We start from the raw sequence: 18,232 nt of genomic DNA, 5'->3' as shown, positions 1-18,232 counted from the left end.
CACCAGGGGCAGCACCAGGGGCAGCACCAGGGGCGCCAGGATAGGCGCCAGGGACAGCACCAGGGGCGCCAGGATAGGCGCCAGGGGCAGCACCAGGGGCAGCACCAGGAACAGCGCCAGGAGCGCCAGGATAGGCGCCAGGGACAGCACCAGGGACAGCACCAGGGGCGCCAGGATAGGCTCCAGGAACAGCGCCAGGAGCGCCAGGATAGGTTCCAGGGACAGCACCAGGGGCAGCACCAGGGGCACCAGGGTAGGCACTAGGGACACCAGGTAGGGCTCCAGGAACAGGCTGAGGTGTGCCTGGGGTTCCAGGTGGTAGCGGATAGGTGGTTGGAGCTCCAGGTACTGGTTGACCTGGACCTAAAGCTGTAGGTACTTGATCTCTTGAGGTTACAGAGTCTGGCTGACCTATGCCCTGGGCTACTTGAAGGCCTGGCTGACCATATGTGCTTGGGGTTACTGGAGGGACTAACTGACCATATACGCCTGGGGCGGCTGGAGGGATTGGCTGACCATATACGCCTGGGGCTGCTGGTGGGATTGGTTGACCATACATGTCTAGGGCTGCTGGAGGGATTGGTTGACCATACATGTCTAGGGCTCCTGGAGGAACTAGTTGACCTATGCCTGGAGCTACTGGAGGAAACTGGGAAATGCCTGGGGGAGCAGAAGGGGGTATGCCGCTAACTGGGGTTAGAGGAGGAAATTGCTGTGGAGCACCCAAGGGTTGTGGGCCATATTGTTCTATGCCAGTCTGCCTTGCTCTAGCAGCTTCTTGAGCTGGGCCAATCTGCCTTGCTCTAGCAGCTTCCTGAGCTGTGGGTAGAATCTCTGCACCAGATGGTATCTTCATTGGACTTAATTTTCTGGAGACTTGAGAAGCCTTGTCCGGGGGCATATCTGTGGTAGTTAGAGCAGTCTCTGAAGTTAAAGGCCTCTCTTCTTCTATCTAGTTAAGAGGAAGAAGACAGAAGCATGTGGTCAAAGTCACTTATACTGACTCCCAGATTGTGTGTTGGGGGAGATCTAATCAGGTCAGTTTAGGGCATTGGTCAAGAGAATCTCTGGGACTAAGTATCAGTGGGTCCCCAAGTAGGAATCAATGGAAATTTCCAGAGTAGAATATAATATCTAATAAAACAGAAAGTTAAACCAAATCTCAGTGGGTCCCTGAGGTAGGAATTAATGGAAATTTCCAGGATGGAATATGCCTAATAAAATAGAAAATTAAACTCTTGTGATATCTATCAGTCCACTAGGTAAATTATCCAGGGATTTAGAATAATACTGTAGATACACTCAGATCCCTTCAGAAATGTGCCCCCCCTTTTTTTCCAAGCATTGGCTCGAAGGGGCTCTGAGGGGAACCCACTCTAAGTCCTTTCCCCATTTTCCCTAATCACCGAAAAGGTTCTTCGACCAGAACTTAATGCTTCCTCCAGGTCCTCCCAGGTAACTATCGAATTGTCTTCTGGATACGTACTTATCTTCCGACTTACAATTTCCTGGTGGGGGAATGGTCATATCCATGTAAGTTTTGGAATTTTATTTTCCCACAAACCAAGTACCACCCTTTCCTCCTTCCTTTCCCCAGCAAGCTTCTGACAGCTCCTTTCTTTGTTCCACTGCAGACCAGACTCATAGCAGATAAAGATCTTAACTCCCTCCTTCCCTACCTTCCCCACCCCGACCTTGAATTAGAAGCAGAAGTTAGAATAAGGATTGACACCTTAAAAAGCACTCTTTTGGGTGCTGGGTCCTGAAAACCCGGAATGCAGAGAGCACTCCTAGTATTGTTATTATGAGTAGGGGGCTTGCTAAGAAGAGCCTAATTAGATCAGTAGAGGAAAGTGAAGACTATAGATAATCGTCTTCCCAGTTCAAGGGTCCCCTTTTCCCTGCATTGGGCATAATTCTACCAGATTATTTTCTTGATCGTTGACTAGCTTCTGTAAATCTTGAATTCGCTCTTCCAGTTCTTCAACTATAGCTCTGGTGTCTTTCAATACCTGCAAAAAAACAAAAACCAGATAAGAGACACACCCTGAGTGTTTCATCTCTAGAATAGTGATTAAACAAAACAAAACAAAGGCACTGTGATAAGATCCCTAAAGAGAAAAAAGACAGAGGATTAAGAGAAGGGTCCTAGCTAACAACAACAACAACAAATGAGAACTTTGACAAAGATGACAAAATGACAAATGAGTTCTTTGTTCTCATAGCCCAGTAAAAGGGAAATTTATTCTAGAGACAAAGATGTCTTCAGAAGAGAGCATTAAAATACAGCCCCCAAACCAACCAATCCTTTCAAAGCCTCTTGGAAAAGGAGAAGGGCTCTAATCTCTTCAGAAACTTGGTGGAGCAGTTAAGAGCTTTGGAATATCCAATGTTCTTTCTCATACATAACTCAAGTATTCAAATGAATACATGTCTTTAATCCAAATGTAACAAGTTCTGTTGCTGTTCAGCCATGTCCTACTCTTCATGATCTATTTGGAGTTTTCTTCGCAAAAATATTGGAATAGTTCACCATTTCCTTCTCCAGCTCATTTTACAGATGAGGAAACTATGGCAAAGAGGATTATGTGACTACTCACACAACTAGTGTCTGAGACCAAAGTTGATTTCAGGAAGATGAGTCTTCCTGACTCCAGATCCAGAATTCTATTCACTTCATCACCTGCTATTTTCTGTATATTGTGTGTTTATTGATCTGTGTACATTGAGTTTCTGTTGTTCTCTGTTATTAAGACTAAAACTTCTTTGAGGACAAGATGCATTTTTTTTTCCTTTTTATCTTTAGTACCTAACATCCAGGGCCTGGCACATAATTGAGGCTTAATTAATGTTTGTTGAATTGAAATCATTCCTCCACACTCATGTGCAAAAAATCTTCAGAATTTCTCAGAGAAAATAACAGGGGCAGCTAGGTGACACAGTGGATGGAGCACCAGAAGTCAGGAGGACCTGAGTTCGAATGTGGTCTCAGACACTTAATACTTCCTAGCTGTGTGATCCGGGGCAAGTCACTTAACTCCAATTGCCTCCACGAAAAAAAAAGTAATATTTTATTTCAAATACCTATTTTGATGTTTAGAAATACAGCATAGGGGCAGCTAGATAGGACAGTGCATAGAATGTTGTCCCTGTAGTCCTGCAAGAGGACCTTAGTTCAAATCTAGCCTCAGACACTTTTAAAACTTGCTAACTATGTGATTCTGGGAAAGTCACTTAACCCCAACTGTCTCACCAAAAAAAAAAAAAAAAAAATTAATGCTCTCAATCTTTCCTAAAAGAAATTAATATAGTATAGTAGAGTGCCTCAGTCATTTGAGGGTTTTTATTTTTGTTTTGTCATTGTTAATTTCACCAAGCTCCTGGAAAATGTGCTTATGTAGGGAATTTTATTTTTTATAATTAATTATTATATATATATAATTATAAATAATATTAATAATTATAATTAGTGTTGAAATTAATCAAGAATAGTTGGAGGATTTCTCAATATGTTTTTGATACAATTCTAAACCAGTAAAAATTTTAAACTTAGAAGAATCTGAGTTCATATCTTATCTCAGACATTTACTCTTTGTGATCGAAGACAAGTTATAACTTCTCTGAGTCTTAGGTAACCTGTCTAAGAACTTAGTTTAAAATACAAGTGAACAAATATTAGGATGTAAGGAAACCTAGCCTTCTCTTATTTTTTTAAAAAATCAAATTAATCATTGATTAATCTATTTCTTTCCATAAAATGAGCTCTTTAATTTAGTCCATTAAAAAAAATTTACGGTATTGTTTATCTCTCCTTTGATTTTCAGAACTTCTGTGTTATTAATTGGAGATTTTTAATTTGTCTTTCTTTTTTTTTTTTTTTTTTTTAGTTTTTAAAATTTCACATCCAATTTATCCATCTGCTCTTTCTTGTTAAAAAATTGATGTAGACACAATTTCCTCTAAGTACTTCTTTGGCTGCCTCCCACAAGTTTTGAAATGTCTCATTGTTGTCATTGTCTTTTATGAAATTATTGCTTGGTTCTATGATATGTTCTTTTACCCATTCATTCTTTAGAATTATTTTGTTTCCAATTAATTTTAATCTATGCTTCCAATGTCTTTACTGAATGTAATTTTTATTGCATTATGACTCAGAAAGGATTCATTTAATGATTCTTCTTTTCAGCGTTTATGATGTTTTTATGCCCTGATACATAGTCAAATTTGTAAAAGTGCAAGAGAAATAGACATCTATCAGCCTATCTGTGCCTCTTTTTCTTCTATTCCCCTTGAATGTCTTTATCTACCTCTCCTCTTTTTCTTTTTCATTGTTTCTCTGTCTCCTTAATTACATTTTCCTTGTCCTTTTAATTTATCACCCATGTTCCTTGGGCAAAATAAGCAACTATTGATTATTTTATGTCCCTCATTTAGAAAGTGGGTGAGGAGTATAAACTTCCCTTCTTAGACAGAAAAAAGAAAGCAAATCCAAACCAGATTAAAAATTGCTTTCCTTTGTTGTTCTACACTTTTTTTTTTTTTTTTTTTTTCCCCCGAGGACAGTAGCTTTTGAAAAGTTTCCCTCCCTTTCTGGTCTAATCTCTACCCCTTTGTGTTCCCATAGCATATGTCTGTGGGATTGTGGTAGAGCAAAATGTGCCAAATGAATCCCATCTCCCATCTTTGCCTCAAGTTATTTCAGTCCCCCCCCCCCTTTTCTTTCTTCTTCACATTGCCTTCTGCCCTCAAAAATGTGCCGATTCCTGGAATTTTACTTTTAAATAGCTCTGTTAAAATTAGTTTTGGATAATTTCTCCATTTCCTACTATGAAGTTTTCAAAATCAGTGCAAATCTTAAAGCTTGGGCTTGTGACCTCTGCTGCTGCCAGCTAAGCAATAGAAGACAGGAGTGGGGAAGAGTTCTAAAGGTTTAAAAATCCACTTGTTCTTTAGAGTAAAGGCCCAAATGATCCCCTGATTTTTGAGAATCAGACCAGATTCCTGCTAAGACTTGGAAGTCTGCATTGATCTCAACAGGAGTGCTGGAAGAAGGAACCCTGGTGACACTTGGACTGCTTGGGACCCGGAAGATGGGCAAGAAAGCTCCTTCTCACCTGGGGAATATCCTTCTGAAGATACCCCTTCTCTGGATCCCCTTTCAAGTCTTTGACTTCATTCATGACATCCTCAATCAGTCCTATGGCCTGCAGGAGGAACCAACAGAAGCTGGGATGATATATCTGTCCAGGAGTGTGCTGGAGTCAGCTTGAACCTACTGGAATTGACTGTCAAATTTTCAGTATCAGCATTTACATCTCAGAAAATCCACAAATACTACAAAGCAGGATTTGGTGTATTGATTTTGTTAAGTTGTTGCTGAGAAAATGTTAATAATGTAGATTAAACTTAAATTTTTTTTTTAAATGCACATCATGAACATTTTTTTTTTCCTGGAGAGTCACTTGTTAAACAAATACTAGTACACCCCTACCTGGGACCTAGTGGGGTAGTTTCCCCAGGCTGAGAAAAAACTCTTGTTATCTGGGTCTTAGCTTTCTTTCCCCTTTGCCATGAAGAATGAGTGCATGTCTGGTGAATGAGGGATGCCTAAGTCCTACTCTTACCTCTGTCGTGGGATCCTCCAGTCAGTCAGGAAAAAAGCTCTCAATCTGGGGCTGATACTTGGGATCTGAAATTGCTCAGGAATCTCACTGTGTGTGTGTGTGTGTCTGTAGCTCACTTGAGTGAAAGATATCAGAATTTTTACTATTGAAATGGTCAAAATTTATTATTTACCACAACTATCTAAACATTCTTTTGAGTTCTTGTAGCTATTATTACTTTTTTGAATAAAAATTTTCTTAATATCCTGTTCAAAATAGCCTAATTTCAAAAATGAAATGATTTTAGATTTTTCTCTGGTGAGATTACAGTTCAGTATTGGAAAGAGCACCAGTCTAAGCAGGAGGTGAGATGTTAGTCCCAACTACGTCAGTAACTTTATGTGATCTGGGGCAAGTGACTTCACTTTGTGAAAAATGAAGTGATTTGACTGATGTCTAAGGTCCTTTTCCAGCATCTTCTAGATTCGGACTGAGGAAGTGTGAAGTTTGAGCCAGAGTGTTCCTAAACCTTGGAGTGCCTAACCTCCCATCCCTCACTACCAGGACTCCCTACTCTCCATTACTTTCTGGTGTGGAGGCACCTCCTGCCTTTTCTAGAGCCTCCGATGTCTACTACAGTTAGGGGTCTGGGAAAGGAAAGCTCTCCTTTCTCTCCACGAATCCAGCCAGTATTTCTCCTCCTTCAGAACCTGTCCGTTAACGACAGGAGAAACCTAACTTGACCAAACTTTAATGAGCTAATGAAAGGAAACTCAAAAGTCCCCAGGAAGACGATCCTTCCCTCTCTCCCGCTCTAGCCTCTCAGCCAGTCACCGAAACTGGCTCACCTTAGAAACCCCATCCTCGTTGGCTTCCACTTTCTTTTTCAGCTGCAACATTTGCCATATGTCTGACACACGGGAGCCAGTCGGAGTCTTCTCTAGCAGATCGGTACCGGATGGCAGCCTGTCCAAAGCAGCCATTTGCTCCCCAAACACATTGACGTGGGAGCCGATGTCCTGCACTTGGTTCTCAATGGCTTGGATTTGTTTGCCTAAATCCTGTACCTGTCCCCCCAGGTCCTTCACCTGAGCCTCTATTTCCTGAGGTGCTAGTCTCCCTAAAGCAGCCTTGGTGAGGCTGGGCTTTCTCTTTTCCTTGGAGGGGAGCCGCAAAGACTCTATGCTCCGGGTCTGCTCGGTGATCTGGGGTGGCAGCTCAGTTTTGAAATCCTGCAGATTCAGTTGCTTGAGCACAACCGTGAGCAAGGCGTGGAGGGCATTGAAGTTGACTGCCCCAATCTCCGGCGTGCCAATTGAAAGGTCCAGCAGCTCCGCTAGATTGACTCTGGAAGGCATGATTAGTCCACTTAGATCGATTCAACATTCAAATGGGTCAGGCTCGGGATGGGCTCCCTCGGTGGAAAGAAAAGGCCAGTTCTTCGCCCCGTCTGGTTGAGTCCAGAACGGTGTCTTCGGCAAGCCCCTGCCTATTGCCTCCAGCGGTCTCGGTTCCCTTACCCAGCTCGGCCAAGTTAACTATTATTTGATTGCTAGATGTCCCACTTGCCGGAGGACGACGCTATCGGGATCTAAGGATGTGCGAACCCAGGGAGGAAGCTGTCCAAGCAAGGGCTTACTAGCCCCTCTTGGAAGCCCTGCCCCAGGCAGACCTCCCTCCCCCCATCCCCCTCCCTCCCACCTCCCACCGTCGACTCAGGAAATCTCAAAGCTTTTTCCTACGTTGTCAGCTAGACCTCCACGCAGTACCTAATCTCCAAGTCTCCCAGTCCGGGCGTTCCACCCTCTCCCTCCCATTGGTTCTCCGCCAATTCGGTTTGTTCTCCCGGCGGTTCGAAACGTCCGGCGTACCATTTGTTTTCTCCGAAGGGGGATTTTATTCTTTTACTATTTGTGGTTGCTCGGTAACAGTCGCAAAAGCAGCAGCACGGCTCGCTACGAGTTCCACGGGAAGAACTCCCGGTTCAGAGCAAACCCTCCAACTTAGGACGGAAAGGTGGAGTAAAGCTAGGTCCGTTGGGGAAGCGAGCGACTCGTTTCCGGGGCCGGCGCGTGCCTCAAAAGCATTTTCCATCGATACCAACAACCCCCACGTCCAACAGCGTCCGAACAAGGAAAGCCAGACTGTGATTGCCTTCTGACTCTACGAACTTATCCTTTCCAAAAAACCGAAAGATCCGGAGGGCTGAGGTCACCTAGCTAGCTACGTTAGAATTCACCAGATTCAGGGTCCTACCCATCGTAACAGCTAGCTTGTTCTTAATGTAGGATCCATGAATTGATTTTTTTTTTCCAGTTCATTTTTTTTTTTTTTAAATTAATGGTATTAGTGTAAGCACCTCTAGTCGTGGGATGGGGAGTCGTGCCTCAAGCTTCCTTTTTTTTTTTTTTTAAATGACTTTTTATTGATAGAACGCATGTCAGGGTAATTTTTTACAGCATTATCCCTTGCATTCACTTCTGTTCCGACATGAATTTATTTGGAAAAACAACTTTTGACAACCGCATTTCATAATTATCTTATTTTGTAAAACTGTTTTATTAATTTAGAAACATTACTCTAAAGGATCCCCCCAATCCCTCTTCAAATTCTCACTTGGCTGCCAAAGTAGTTCATTGGGCAAAAAAGGTTAAGGATTCTTGCTATTTAAAATAAGGGGGCTCTTTGGAGTTTCACTATGGAGGCAGAGAAGTGGTAAATACCTATTATCTCCAAAGTGTTTTGTGTGGCAAGACTTTCTTCTGCTACATTGACAGATTGCTCTAAAATTAAATGTGCACTTGTCAAATCTCAGTTTTGCAAATTAGAAAGATGAAGCTTAATATTTCAGGCCTAACCATGGGCACTGTTCAACTGGATCATGGCTAGAAAGGTTCTTAAAAGATTTAAGTCCAATTTCTTCAATTTGCAAATGAAAAAAGACTCAAAGTTGAGAGGTGTTGGAAAGTCAAAAAGGTATTAAGTGGTAGGTGGGATTAGGTTTTGTTTTGACTCCAAATCTGGAATTGTTAAACTACTGCAGAGAGAAAATCATCCCACTTAAAAGAGGGCTGGAGCTAATTTTCAAAGAAACTTTGCATCCTACTTTGGTGAATTAGAACATGTCATCTCAAAGACTAGTTCTCTTCACTCAAAAGTGGCATAAATGAATAGGTTCTTATGCTACTTGACTTCATTAAAATGGGAGTAGTGATGATAAAAGGGATATTAACTCAGCTAACTTTTGATAGATTGAATGGAAAGATCAATGAAAATTGAGAAGAGGTACTCCATTGCCATTTATTAATTTAACTTAAAAAAAAAATTACACCCGTCTACACTCTAGCAGATTCCTATGACAGCATAGAAAACAAAATTAACTCATTCACCTTAAGTTAACTCTTGGAGAACTATGGTTAATTTTTCTTCAGAATTACTGAAATCAGTTTTCCAGACACCCAACTTTGACAAAAGTGGAGAAATAATACATTTTGGCCACAAGGAGATTCTGTATTCTAATAAAGAAAATATTTGCCATACAGCATTAGAATCAAATGCAAAATTTTGTTATTGTGGTAAACAGGCCAACAGATCCTAGAAGCTGAAGGGACTTCAGTCCATACCTTTCTGTCTTTCAATGAAGGAAATGGATCCATTCCATTCGGAGGGATAAAAATAATGTTCCCAATGTTACACAACTAATTGATCTCTAGAGGCTCCACCTTAAGACACTACACTGCTTTTCCTAAATCCTCATGGTCTTCCCAACTAAAATTCTACCTATTTTCAAGACAGTAGCAAATTTCAGTAGTGTGGAAGCAGCTCTGGAAGAACTAAATTAAACTGGCTAAAAAGGTTTATCTATATATTTAACTTATTGCTGGGAGAAATGTGACTGCACTAGAGTTCCATTTATGCTTTTTAACCCTCAAATATTAATGAAAATGGAATGAATTCTAGGTCACTACAGAAGGTAAGCTACACCCTCAACTCCCAACAGATGACTGACCCTAATTAGAAGGGATGAGTACAGGCAAAAGCATGAATCTATTCATTTCATACACCATACAGACATTGTGAGCTAATAAAGAGGGATTTTAATTTCACATTGCCATGTAATTTATCATTTTAGTCCCCAAGTAGTCACCATACACACAACTCATGTAGTAGGATGGGAAAGGACATGGAGTGGTTGAGCACATGTAAAGGGGGAAGGAGGATGGGGACTTTTTCTTGACTTCTGCAGTGCAGTTCAGAATGGAATTAGATAAAGTATTTAAATTGCAACTTAAGGAAAGCCTGAATATATAAGGTGGCCAGATTCATAGGCTAAATAACTCAATCTTGATATCACTGTACAATTTCCTATCCCATGTATAAACTGCATTTAACCCCATGAAATGAAACATTCTTGCTTATACTCATGCAGAATACTTAGTTCCTTTCTTAAACAGAAACTTGATTCATAAGCACTATAGGTAAGTATTCTGTTTGTAGAAGCAGTTTCAATGTAACAAATCCATTTTCCAAGAAATGAACAAATTAGTTGAGTTATGAAACAGTTTCAGATAAGTCTTTGAAATATTCATTTTAAGCATGAGACTTAATAGCTTTTATAAAAAAGCATTGGATTGATAGGAGATCCTTCAGTCAGCTGACTCATTTCTTTTTCATCAACTCTGTTACAATGCTTCTCCACAGGGTAAAAGAAAGTTTCTGGTATAAACACTGCTCAAGTTAATTTTCTTTTGCTTATCCACCATCTAAGAAACCTCCAGCATTCTCCTCCCCTAAGAAACATTTGATGTACATAACTGATGGCCATGCCTTTTTTCCCTCAAAAGCCCCAGAACAAAAGTAAGTCTGCATTCTAGTCATCTACAGTAATGTTTCTAAATAGGTAAGCCATGGATTCCCCATTGTGGATTCTCCTTATTGCTTCTGAAAGAATCAAACTGATATCAACAGTCTTTATCTTGGGACACTGCAGCTTCTGTACTTCATGAGGAACTGTGTTGGTCACAACCACCTAAAGCCACAAGGTGACAGAAAAGAAACAGTGTTATCAATTTTTGAAATAATTCCCCACAGATTCCTTTCAAAGAATCCTCATTTTAAAAATCTTAGTTTCTAAAATAGAAATGAGAATACTAAGCTGGGTAGCAATTAAAAAAAAAAAAAGGTGGAGATGATGTCAGATTTAAAGAGTATACTGCTATTTGTATATTTAAGCTTATTTCTAAAATAACTAGCAATTGCTGAGTTTGATACTGGAATGATATATCAACTGTCTTAATTAAATATTCTGTTGATAAAGTTTTTTATTTACCCTGCAGAACCCGAATTGGGAAAATTGCTTCCCAAAGAAATATTTTTTAATGATGCTATTTTCTAATGATTTTGATGATCACATTCTAAAATATGCTTTTCTGAAGAAAGAAAGTGGCCACTTCTTCCTTACCCTTGGGCAAACTGTTTCCCCTTCCTACCCCTTACCTTGCCTAATCTGAAAAATGGGAAAATTCATCATTTCATGGCTGCAATATCAACCCACAAAGTTCCTGTGAATGAAACATTTTGCACTATACAACACTACATGCATGTACCTACATAACTATCTTATAAATGGGCCTTAAGACCTGGGTTCTGGTCCCAGATGTGTCATATTCTGGGGATCACAAGCCAAATCATTTCATGCTTTTAAATACTAGATTTGTGAGTTTTCTGCTTTTGCCATTAACAGAAAAAGTAGCAATGAACAATGACTGGCCAGCTCAGAAGTAAAGAAGGATTAAAACCAGAACATACTTCATCAATGGATGATTCCTCAATGAGACGAGGGGCATCTGCAGACAAAATGCCATGAGTGGCCATGACATAAATCTTGTAGGCACCTCGCTCTTTGAGTATCTCAGCAGCAGCAACAAAACTTTCCACATCATCAATGATGTCATCCTGGGGAGAAAGCAGAACAGAATTAGAGACTTGTTACTGTCTTAATCTATTCCTATGCTTTACCTTAAACACAGAAACAAAGGAAAGATAATTTAATTCTCCTATTAGTAAGCTTTTTCTTTTTTTAAGGAAATAAAATGTATTTTTCTTATCTCTATCTGCAGGCTGTTTCACATTGTATGTTATCTGAGTTTACAATTATTCTGACTACTTCAACTAAAGACCACCCTAAGCCAAGGATAAACATAGCAATAAGACTTTTATGTGGCTGTCTTACTAGCCCAAGCAGCAGGATTTTAGTGTATATAAATATAAATATTTAATCTCTCATTCAAGCTCTTGATAAATCAAGTTCATTGGAACCACACCAGAAGAATTCCTCAACAAGGGAATAAGACTGTCCCAGGAAAGAAATTTTAAAGAGAGTTGTGGGTGAATGCAAAATTAAAATAAACTAAAGGCTAGGTAGGAGGAATCTGAACTTGGGACACAGGCTTACCTTTGTGATAAAAATAATATTTGTTATTAAATATCATGGAACTAGTCTCTTTGGCTAGAGCACAGTGAATAACCATTGGCTCAAAAATGTAATTTTGAGATTTTTATTCTTTTTGTCTCATTTCATGAGCAGAATTTACATTCTGGCCTTCACAATTATTTCATAAATTTTTCTACCAGTCATTAGAGCTATTGGATAAAAGACTGGAGGTACTTTACCAATCAAGCAGCTAGGGAGCACTGTGGATAGAGAACAGGCTTTGGAATCAGAAGGACTGAAGTATAAAACCAGCCTCAGACACTTGGTACCAAATATGTGATCATGAGCAAGTCACTTAACCCTGATTGCCTTGCCTCCCCTCCCCCAAATATAAATACAAAGATGTAAAACCACCATGATATAAAAAAGATTAAAAGCATGAACTATTAACAATATATGTGCCTATACGCATGTGTCGGTGTGTTGTAGCAGTGACATCAACAAGTAAAGTTCGAGTGTCTGTAATGTTTTTGCTATGAATGAAGGATTCCATACCACTATAATGGCTATCCGCCCTCCAACATCTCCAACTACTGTGATTGGTGGTTTTTCTTTAGCCATCATCACTAGGGGAAAAAAAAAAAAAACAACAAAAACTTAGTATTTATAGTCAGAAGAGGAATGTTCTCTCTCATTCACCATTTAAAATGGTTTTGCCACTAAGATTCTCAATGCTTCCCCATCATCAAATCTAGTGTGGTCCCAGGCTGCCAAGAGCCAGAAGCAGACCTTCCTGGGATCATAGGCCTTGGAAGACTCCTCAGCTGTTTTTGCAAAGCCTATCTCAGTCTAGCCGGGAAGAAGAGAATAGGAAAGAAAGCTTTAAGTCCCTCTGTGGCTGGTCTGAATTTCTATGTTATTTGATGCAGTTCAGAAATTGTTTTGAAAGATTCCCAGTGAGGAACTTCCTTGGATAGGACAGATCAGCATCTTCTCTGCAACTCCCATCTGAGAGCTTGTCTGGGGCACTGAGAAGGAAAGTGCCTTGCCCAGGATTCCCCTGCCAGCATGTATCAGAACCCAGGTAGGTTTCTATCTATCATGCCACCTTGCTTCCCTCAGAAATAACTTATATAGACATTAGTGGTGATTCTACCTACCCCTGTAGAGTCATGGTCTGAGACTGAAGAAAAAACTGGACTGCTACAGGGGAGGGAATCTTCTTGGAGTTATTTCTGGGTAGAGGTTGAGCTCATTAGAGAAAGAATTTCTGAAAATCTGGAAATTTACTGAGAATATTCCCATAGCTTCCTCTCCTGCCCTCTTTGGTCTGATTTTTCTTACACATGACAAAGATGTAAATACATTTAAAAGAACTGCATATATTTAACCAAGATTAGATTGCTTGCTGTATTGGGGAGGGGAGGTACTGGGAAAAAAATCCAGAGCACACAATCTTACAAAAATGAATGCTGAAAACTATCTTTACATGTAGGGAAGAATATTCCCATAGATACAAACTGTCTTTGAACTCAAAGCCAGAAAATCAATAAGGAGATAGGTCAGGAGATGGATTAGTGTGGTTGTCCTTAATTGCATCTGTGAGGCAATAACCATGCTCCAAATCTCACATGTAGCCACACCCCATCTATACCAGATTCCTTAAAAAAATAAAAAAAGCCTTTTCATAAGGGCCAAGAAACAGAATTTGAAAATTCTTTCCAAGAAAGAATAAGTTCCACTTAAACAAAAAATATCTAAAAGTGCAGAAATTTAGAACAAATTCTGATTTTGTATAAAACAAAGATTAAGACTGAAAAATAACTCTGATTTCAAAGTTAATTAAAATATTTTGATTTTATTCACATAATTATTGAATTTTGGGGATTCTGCTCTTATTATCAAAGAGATTATAGTTGAATCCAATCCCATTTTACTCTACAACTCAGTGAATAAAAGTTTGTTGAATTCAGTTGATGAGCTGAAGAGAAATTATTTTATCAGCAAATTTAAGATATTGGCCTTTCTGTCCAAAAAAAAATTACCAATAGTAATTTTATTTTCTGTATTATTTTCTGAGGCCAAGAAGCCCCAAGCTCCTATACATTAATATTATTTCTTTTTCTTTTGGTTGAGACAATTGGGGTTAAATGACTTGCCTAGAGTCACAGCTAGGAAGTGTTAAGTGTCCAAGGTCAGATTTGAACTCAGGCCCTCCTGACTTCAAGGCTGGTGCTCTATCTACTGTGCCACCTAGCTGCTCCCATTAATGTTATTTTAAAAAGGGAAAAGCTACCAGTGGAAGCAGTTAAACTGTCTTTAAGCAGTTTAAGATAAACCACACAGGTAGGTAGTTATATTGACCTACCGGCTTCTTAAAAAGATGGGGGGATCCTTTTTCTTGATCATTTTTTACTCTGCAAAAAAAGAAAGAAATTGCAAGCCAATATCTACCCATAACCACATCAAATACTAGCAGAAGTGAAGTTTTATTCCACTGTGATGTAAAAAATATGACAGTCAACTTTGTGGTTAGTTTTCTACCAAAACATTCTCCATCTTCATGAAAATATATTAATTATTTAAAATTCAAAAATTGGGTGGGGAGCAAAAATAAAGAAAAATTTGTTACTTAATAGCTCTCTCTCAAAAGCAAAATTTCTTAACTGTATTTTAAATAAACAATGGACAAAACTGATTAAGTCAATTCCAAAAACTATTCAAAATAACTTTTAGAATAGGGTAGACGAATAAATGTTATATATAAAAGATACCAATATAACAAAAATTTAAAAAGGAAAAGAGTAGAGCTCCAATAGGCATTTCACATTAAAAAAATAATTCATCCTAATAAAAGAAAATAGTTTTTTTTGTTTTTGTTTTTGTTTTTTTGTTTTTAATGATGGTGGTTTAGGATCAAAGAAATGTCAAGAGCAAAAAAAAACAAAAACAAAACACCAGAAGCCACATATATCTATTATATATACATAATGCTTTTTTTCTAGTCTTCCAGTTCACTGAAGGTTAATTGTGGACAAAAACTGTTAAAATTAAGTCCACAAACAGAAGTGACTACAATATTCTTTTAAAAGAGTTTAAGGTAGTACTTGTAAATCAGTCCCCAGTAAAATGTGATAGTTACAGCTGAACTCTACAGAGTATCAGAAATTCTAACAATCCTATCACAGCATTAGAGCCAAATCAATTCTTTGTATTAGATGGCACTTGAATGAAATATCTGCTCTGCTCCCTAAAAGAAGTTTTTCCATTCCTTAATAGAAAACAGTACTCAACAAAAGTCTGATAAGACAGAGAAAACAGCTCAAGAACAGAGCCCCAGTTAAAACTTAACCCAAAACCTGCCACAGTATTACGCAAAATAAAAAGCCAGAAAACATGGCCCTCCTTGATAGCTACCATTCTTTCTATAAACTGAAACTCAAATTTAACACTATGTATGTGTATAAAGAATTAGAGCCTGAAGCAGGGTTTTTTGTTTGTTTTTAGTTTAAAAAGATCTTGAGTCTCAATTATGCTTAGTAAAAAGTGGAGGAGACATGAACCTAAAAATCCAATTTTTAAGGCAGGCAATACAAATAATAGCCAAAAAAACCCATAAGCAGTGCCTTTCCAATTAATGACCACCATATATTTGAGACAAATCCATATTAATGGTGAAATGCTTATATGTTGATTCTCACTAATGGAAGGGTTACAATGTTAAGAATGCAAACATTCCAAACTAAACTAATTGTGCATCAAATATATGCTGCATACAAAATTGGGTGTCATGGTGGCAAGAAGGCATGACAGTATCTGAGAAACAGATTTTGAAACAACTCTCCTTTTTAGGATGAGAACAGCATATCATAATCATAGAACCTATCTAAAGAATAAGGACATTGCCCTTTCTTTCCCAGAGGTAGTATAAATGAAGTAACACAAACATTGGAAGCCTTTTATTATAGCATAGTTTGGAACAACTGTTTAAGAGAATAAAAGATCATTTATAGCTTCTAAAAGCAAAAGAAAAATCTACCAAGTCCAACAATAAGAACCCAAGAGGGGTAAAAGGTAGATAAGGGAGAGAATAAGGGAGGAGGAGAGAGAAAAGGAGGGGGAAAAGAGAATATTCAGGTGAATTTATTTAACAGTGAATCAGAAGCCAAACTAATGGCTGATTTCTTAAGGCTGGAAATATGGGAGAAAAGGAAAGGTTATCACAAGCACTCAGCTGAAATATCTTTCCATTGGTCTTAAATTCTGACACAAACTCAGAGCTTTTAATATTTCAATAATCAAAAAAAAAATGAAATAGGATTTAAAATAAGGATCTCTGGATTTTAAAGCAGGTTTTAAGTTCAAATAAAGTGATATCTCATGTAGGTCTACATGTATATAAATATATTTCAAAATGATTTGCTCTGGAAAGCTGCTAATTAAATAACCCAGTTAAAACAGAATTCTATCATGTATAATAATCAAGTTAATAAGGGGTTAGTACTATTACTACTATGAACTTTGCTTCCTGTAAATGAATTCATTTATATTTTCACAAAAGATTTCTCCAGGCTGAGAATATGGAGACAAAGCAATGCTTACAAGGCAAAAATATCAGAATGGTGAGTAATTCCTCATGTTCCTGTTTTTCCTCACTAGTTACTAAGCTATCTTAAGCAGATGTAACTAACATTATAGAATTCTCTATAAATAATTCTCAATTAATACATGAGGCAAATCTGACTTCATGTAAAAAATTCTGAAAAATACTCATTCTACAATATTCATCCAATTGATAAATGGTCAAAGGATGACAATTTTCAGGTGAAGAAAATTTCTAGTCATATGAAAAAATGCTCTAAATCACTACTGATTACAGAAATGCAAATTAAGACAATTCTAGAAATGCAAATTAAGACAACTCCAAGGTACCACTACACACCTCTCAGATTAGCTAAGATTATGATAAATGGTGAAAGAAATGTGGGAAAATTGGGACATTAATGCATTGTTGGTGGAGCTGTGGAGCTGTGAAGTGATCCAACCATTCTGAAGAGCAATTTGGAACTATGCCCAAAGGGCTTTCAAACTTTGCATACCCTTTGATCCAGAAGTGTCTCTACTGGGCTTGTATTCCAAAAAAGATCATAAAAAAGAGAAAAGGACCCACATGGGCAAAAATGTTTGTAATAGCCCATTTTTAGTGGCTAGAATTAGAAACTGAGTAGATGCCCATCAGGTGGGGACTGGCTAAATAAGTTATGTTATATAAATGTTATGGAACATTATCGTTCTATAAGAAATGATCAGCAGGATGATTTCAGAGATGCCTGCAGAAATGCCTGCAGAGACCTACATGAACTGATGTTAAGTGAAGTGAGTAGAACCAGGAGAACACTGTACACAGCAACAGCAAGATTATTCTATGATCAATTCTAATGGACATGGCTCTTTTCAACAATGAGGTGATTTCAGGCCAATTCCAATAGGCTTGTGATGACAAATCCATCTACATCCAGAGAAGAGAACTATGGGACTGAACGTGGATCATAACATAGTATTTTCACCTTTTCTGTTGTTTGCTTGCTTTTTGGTTTTTTTCTCAATTTTCCCCTTTTTTTATTTGATTTTTCTTACACAACATGCTAACTGTGGAAATACATAGGGAAAAATTGTATACATTTAACATATATTTAATTACTTGTTTCTAGGGGTGGGGTGGAGGGAAGAGAGAGAGAAAAATTTGGAATAAGCAAGAGTAAATGTTGAAAATTATTTTTTGCATATATTGTGAAAATAAAAGCTATTTTAAAAAAATTAGGATGTCTTAAGTACTATTATGAAAATAGTTTTGGCCTTAGGGACATACTTCAAAAACTACCGATAGACCAATAGAAATGGTAGCTACTTATCTACACATAAGTATCCCCACTAGCTACATACTTAGTTTTAAATATAATGTTACCTATATTTTATTGTATTTTTAAAAAAGTATATCGATTGTACACAGCAACAATAACTTTATTATACCTCCTTTAAATATATGTTAAATGGTGGCAAAACTTAAGCTGCATTAATGTTAACAAAAAGTTATTGGATATAGAGCTCATAACCTTCTCTCATAACAAAGAGAGAAAACTTTGGCCCAACAAAGGAAAGTAACAACTAGAGTTTCCTGATGTCTCTATTCAGTGCC

The 18,232-nt window shown here is 38.2% G+C and overlaps 2 protein-coding genes across 3 annotated transcripts in view; both read right to left on the bottom strand.

The window, feature by feature from the left end:
- QRICH2 (glutamine rich 2) overlaps positions 1-7,279 on the bottom strand; it is a 32,584-nt gene extending 25,305 nt beyond the window's left edge. The window contains exons 1-5 of one of the 2 annotated variants that reach the window (XM_051994969.1): positions 6,452-7,279; positions 5,115-5,204; positions 1,923-2,012; positions 1,407-1,508; positions 481-952 (exon numbers count right to left, since the gene is read on the bottom strand). In XM_051994969.1, coding sequence (XP_051850929.1) covers positions 481-952; positions 1,407-1,508; positions 1,923-2,012; positions 5,115-5,204; positions 6,452-6,961 — 1,264 coding nt within the window. In that variant the 5' untranslated portion in view covers positions 6,962-7,279. The remainder of the gene's footprint in view (positions 1-480; positions 953-1,406; positions 1,509-1,922; positions 2,013-5,114; positions 5,205-6,451) is intronic. The other variant, XM_051994970.1, reaches the window with a different exon arrangement.
- A 1,610-nt stretch (positions 7,280-8,889) lies between these two features.
- The window catches only part of PRPSAP1 (phosphoribosyl pyrophosphate synthetase associated protein 1), a 31,601-nt gene continuing 22,258 nt past the window's right edge, over positions 8,890-18,232 (bottom strand). The window contains exons 8-10 of the mRNA XM_051995007.1: positions 12,592-12,662; positions 11,412-11,558; positions 8,890-10,632 (exon numbers count right to left, since the gene is read on the bottom strand). Of these exons, the coding sequence (XP_051850967.1) occupies positions 10,474-10,632; positions 11,412-11,558; positions 12,592-12,662 (377 nt within the window). The 3' untranslated portion in view covers positions 8,890-10,473. The remainder of the gene's footprint in view (positions 10,633-11,411; positions 11,559-12,591; positions 12,663-18,232) is intronic.

This window comes from Antechinus flavipes, chromosome 4 (genome assembly GCF_016432865.1).
Source record: "Antechinus flavipes isolate AdamAnt ecotype Samford, QLD, Australia chromosome 4, AdamAnt_v2, whole genome shotgun sequence".
NCBI classification, from domain to species: Eukaryota; Metazoa; Chordata; class Mammalia; order Dasyuromorphia; family Dasyuridae; genus Antechinus; species Antechinus flavipes.
This window is presented reverse-complemented; position numbering and strand designations above follow the sequence as displayed.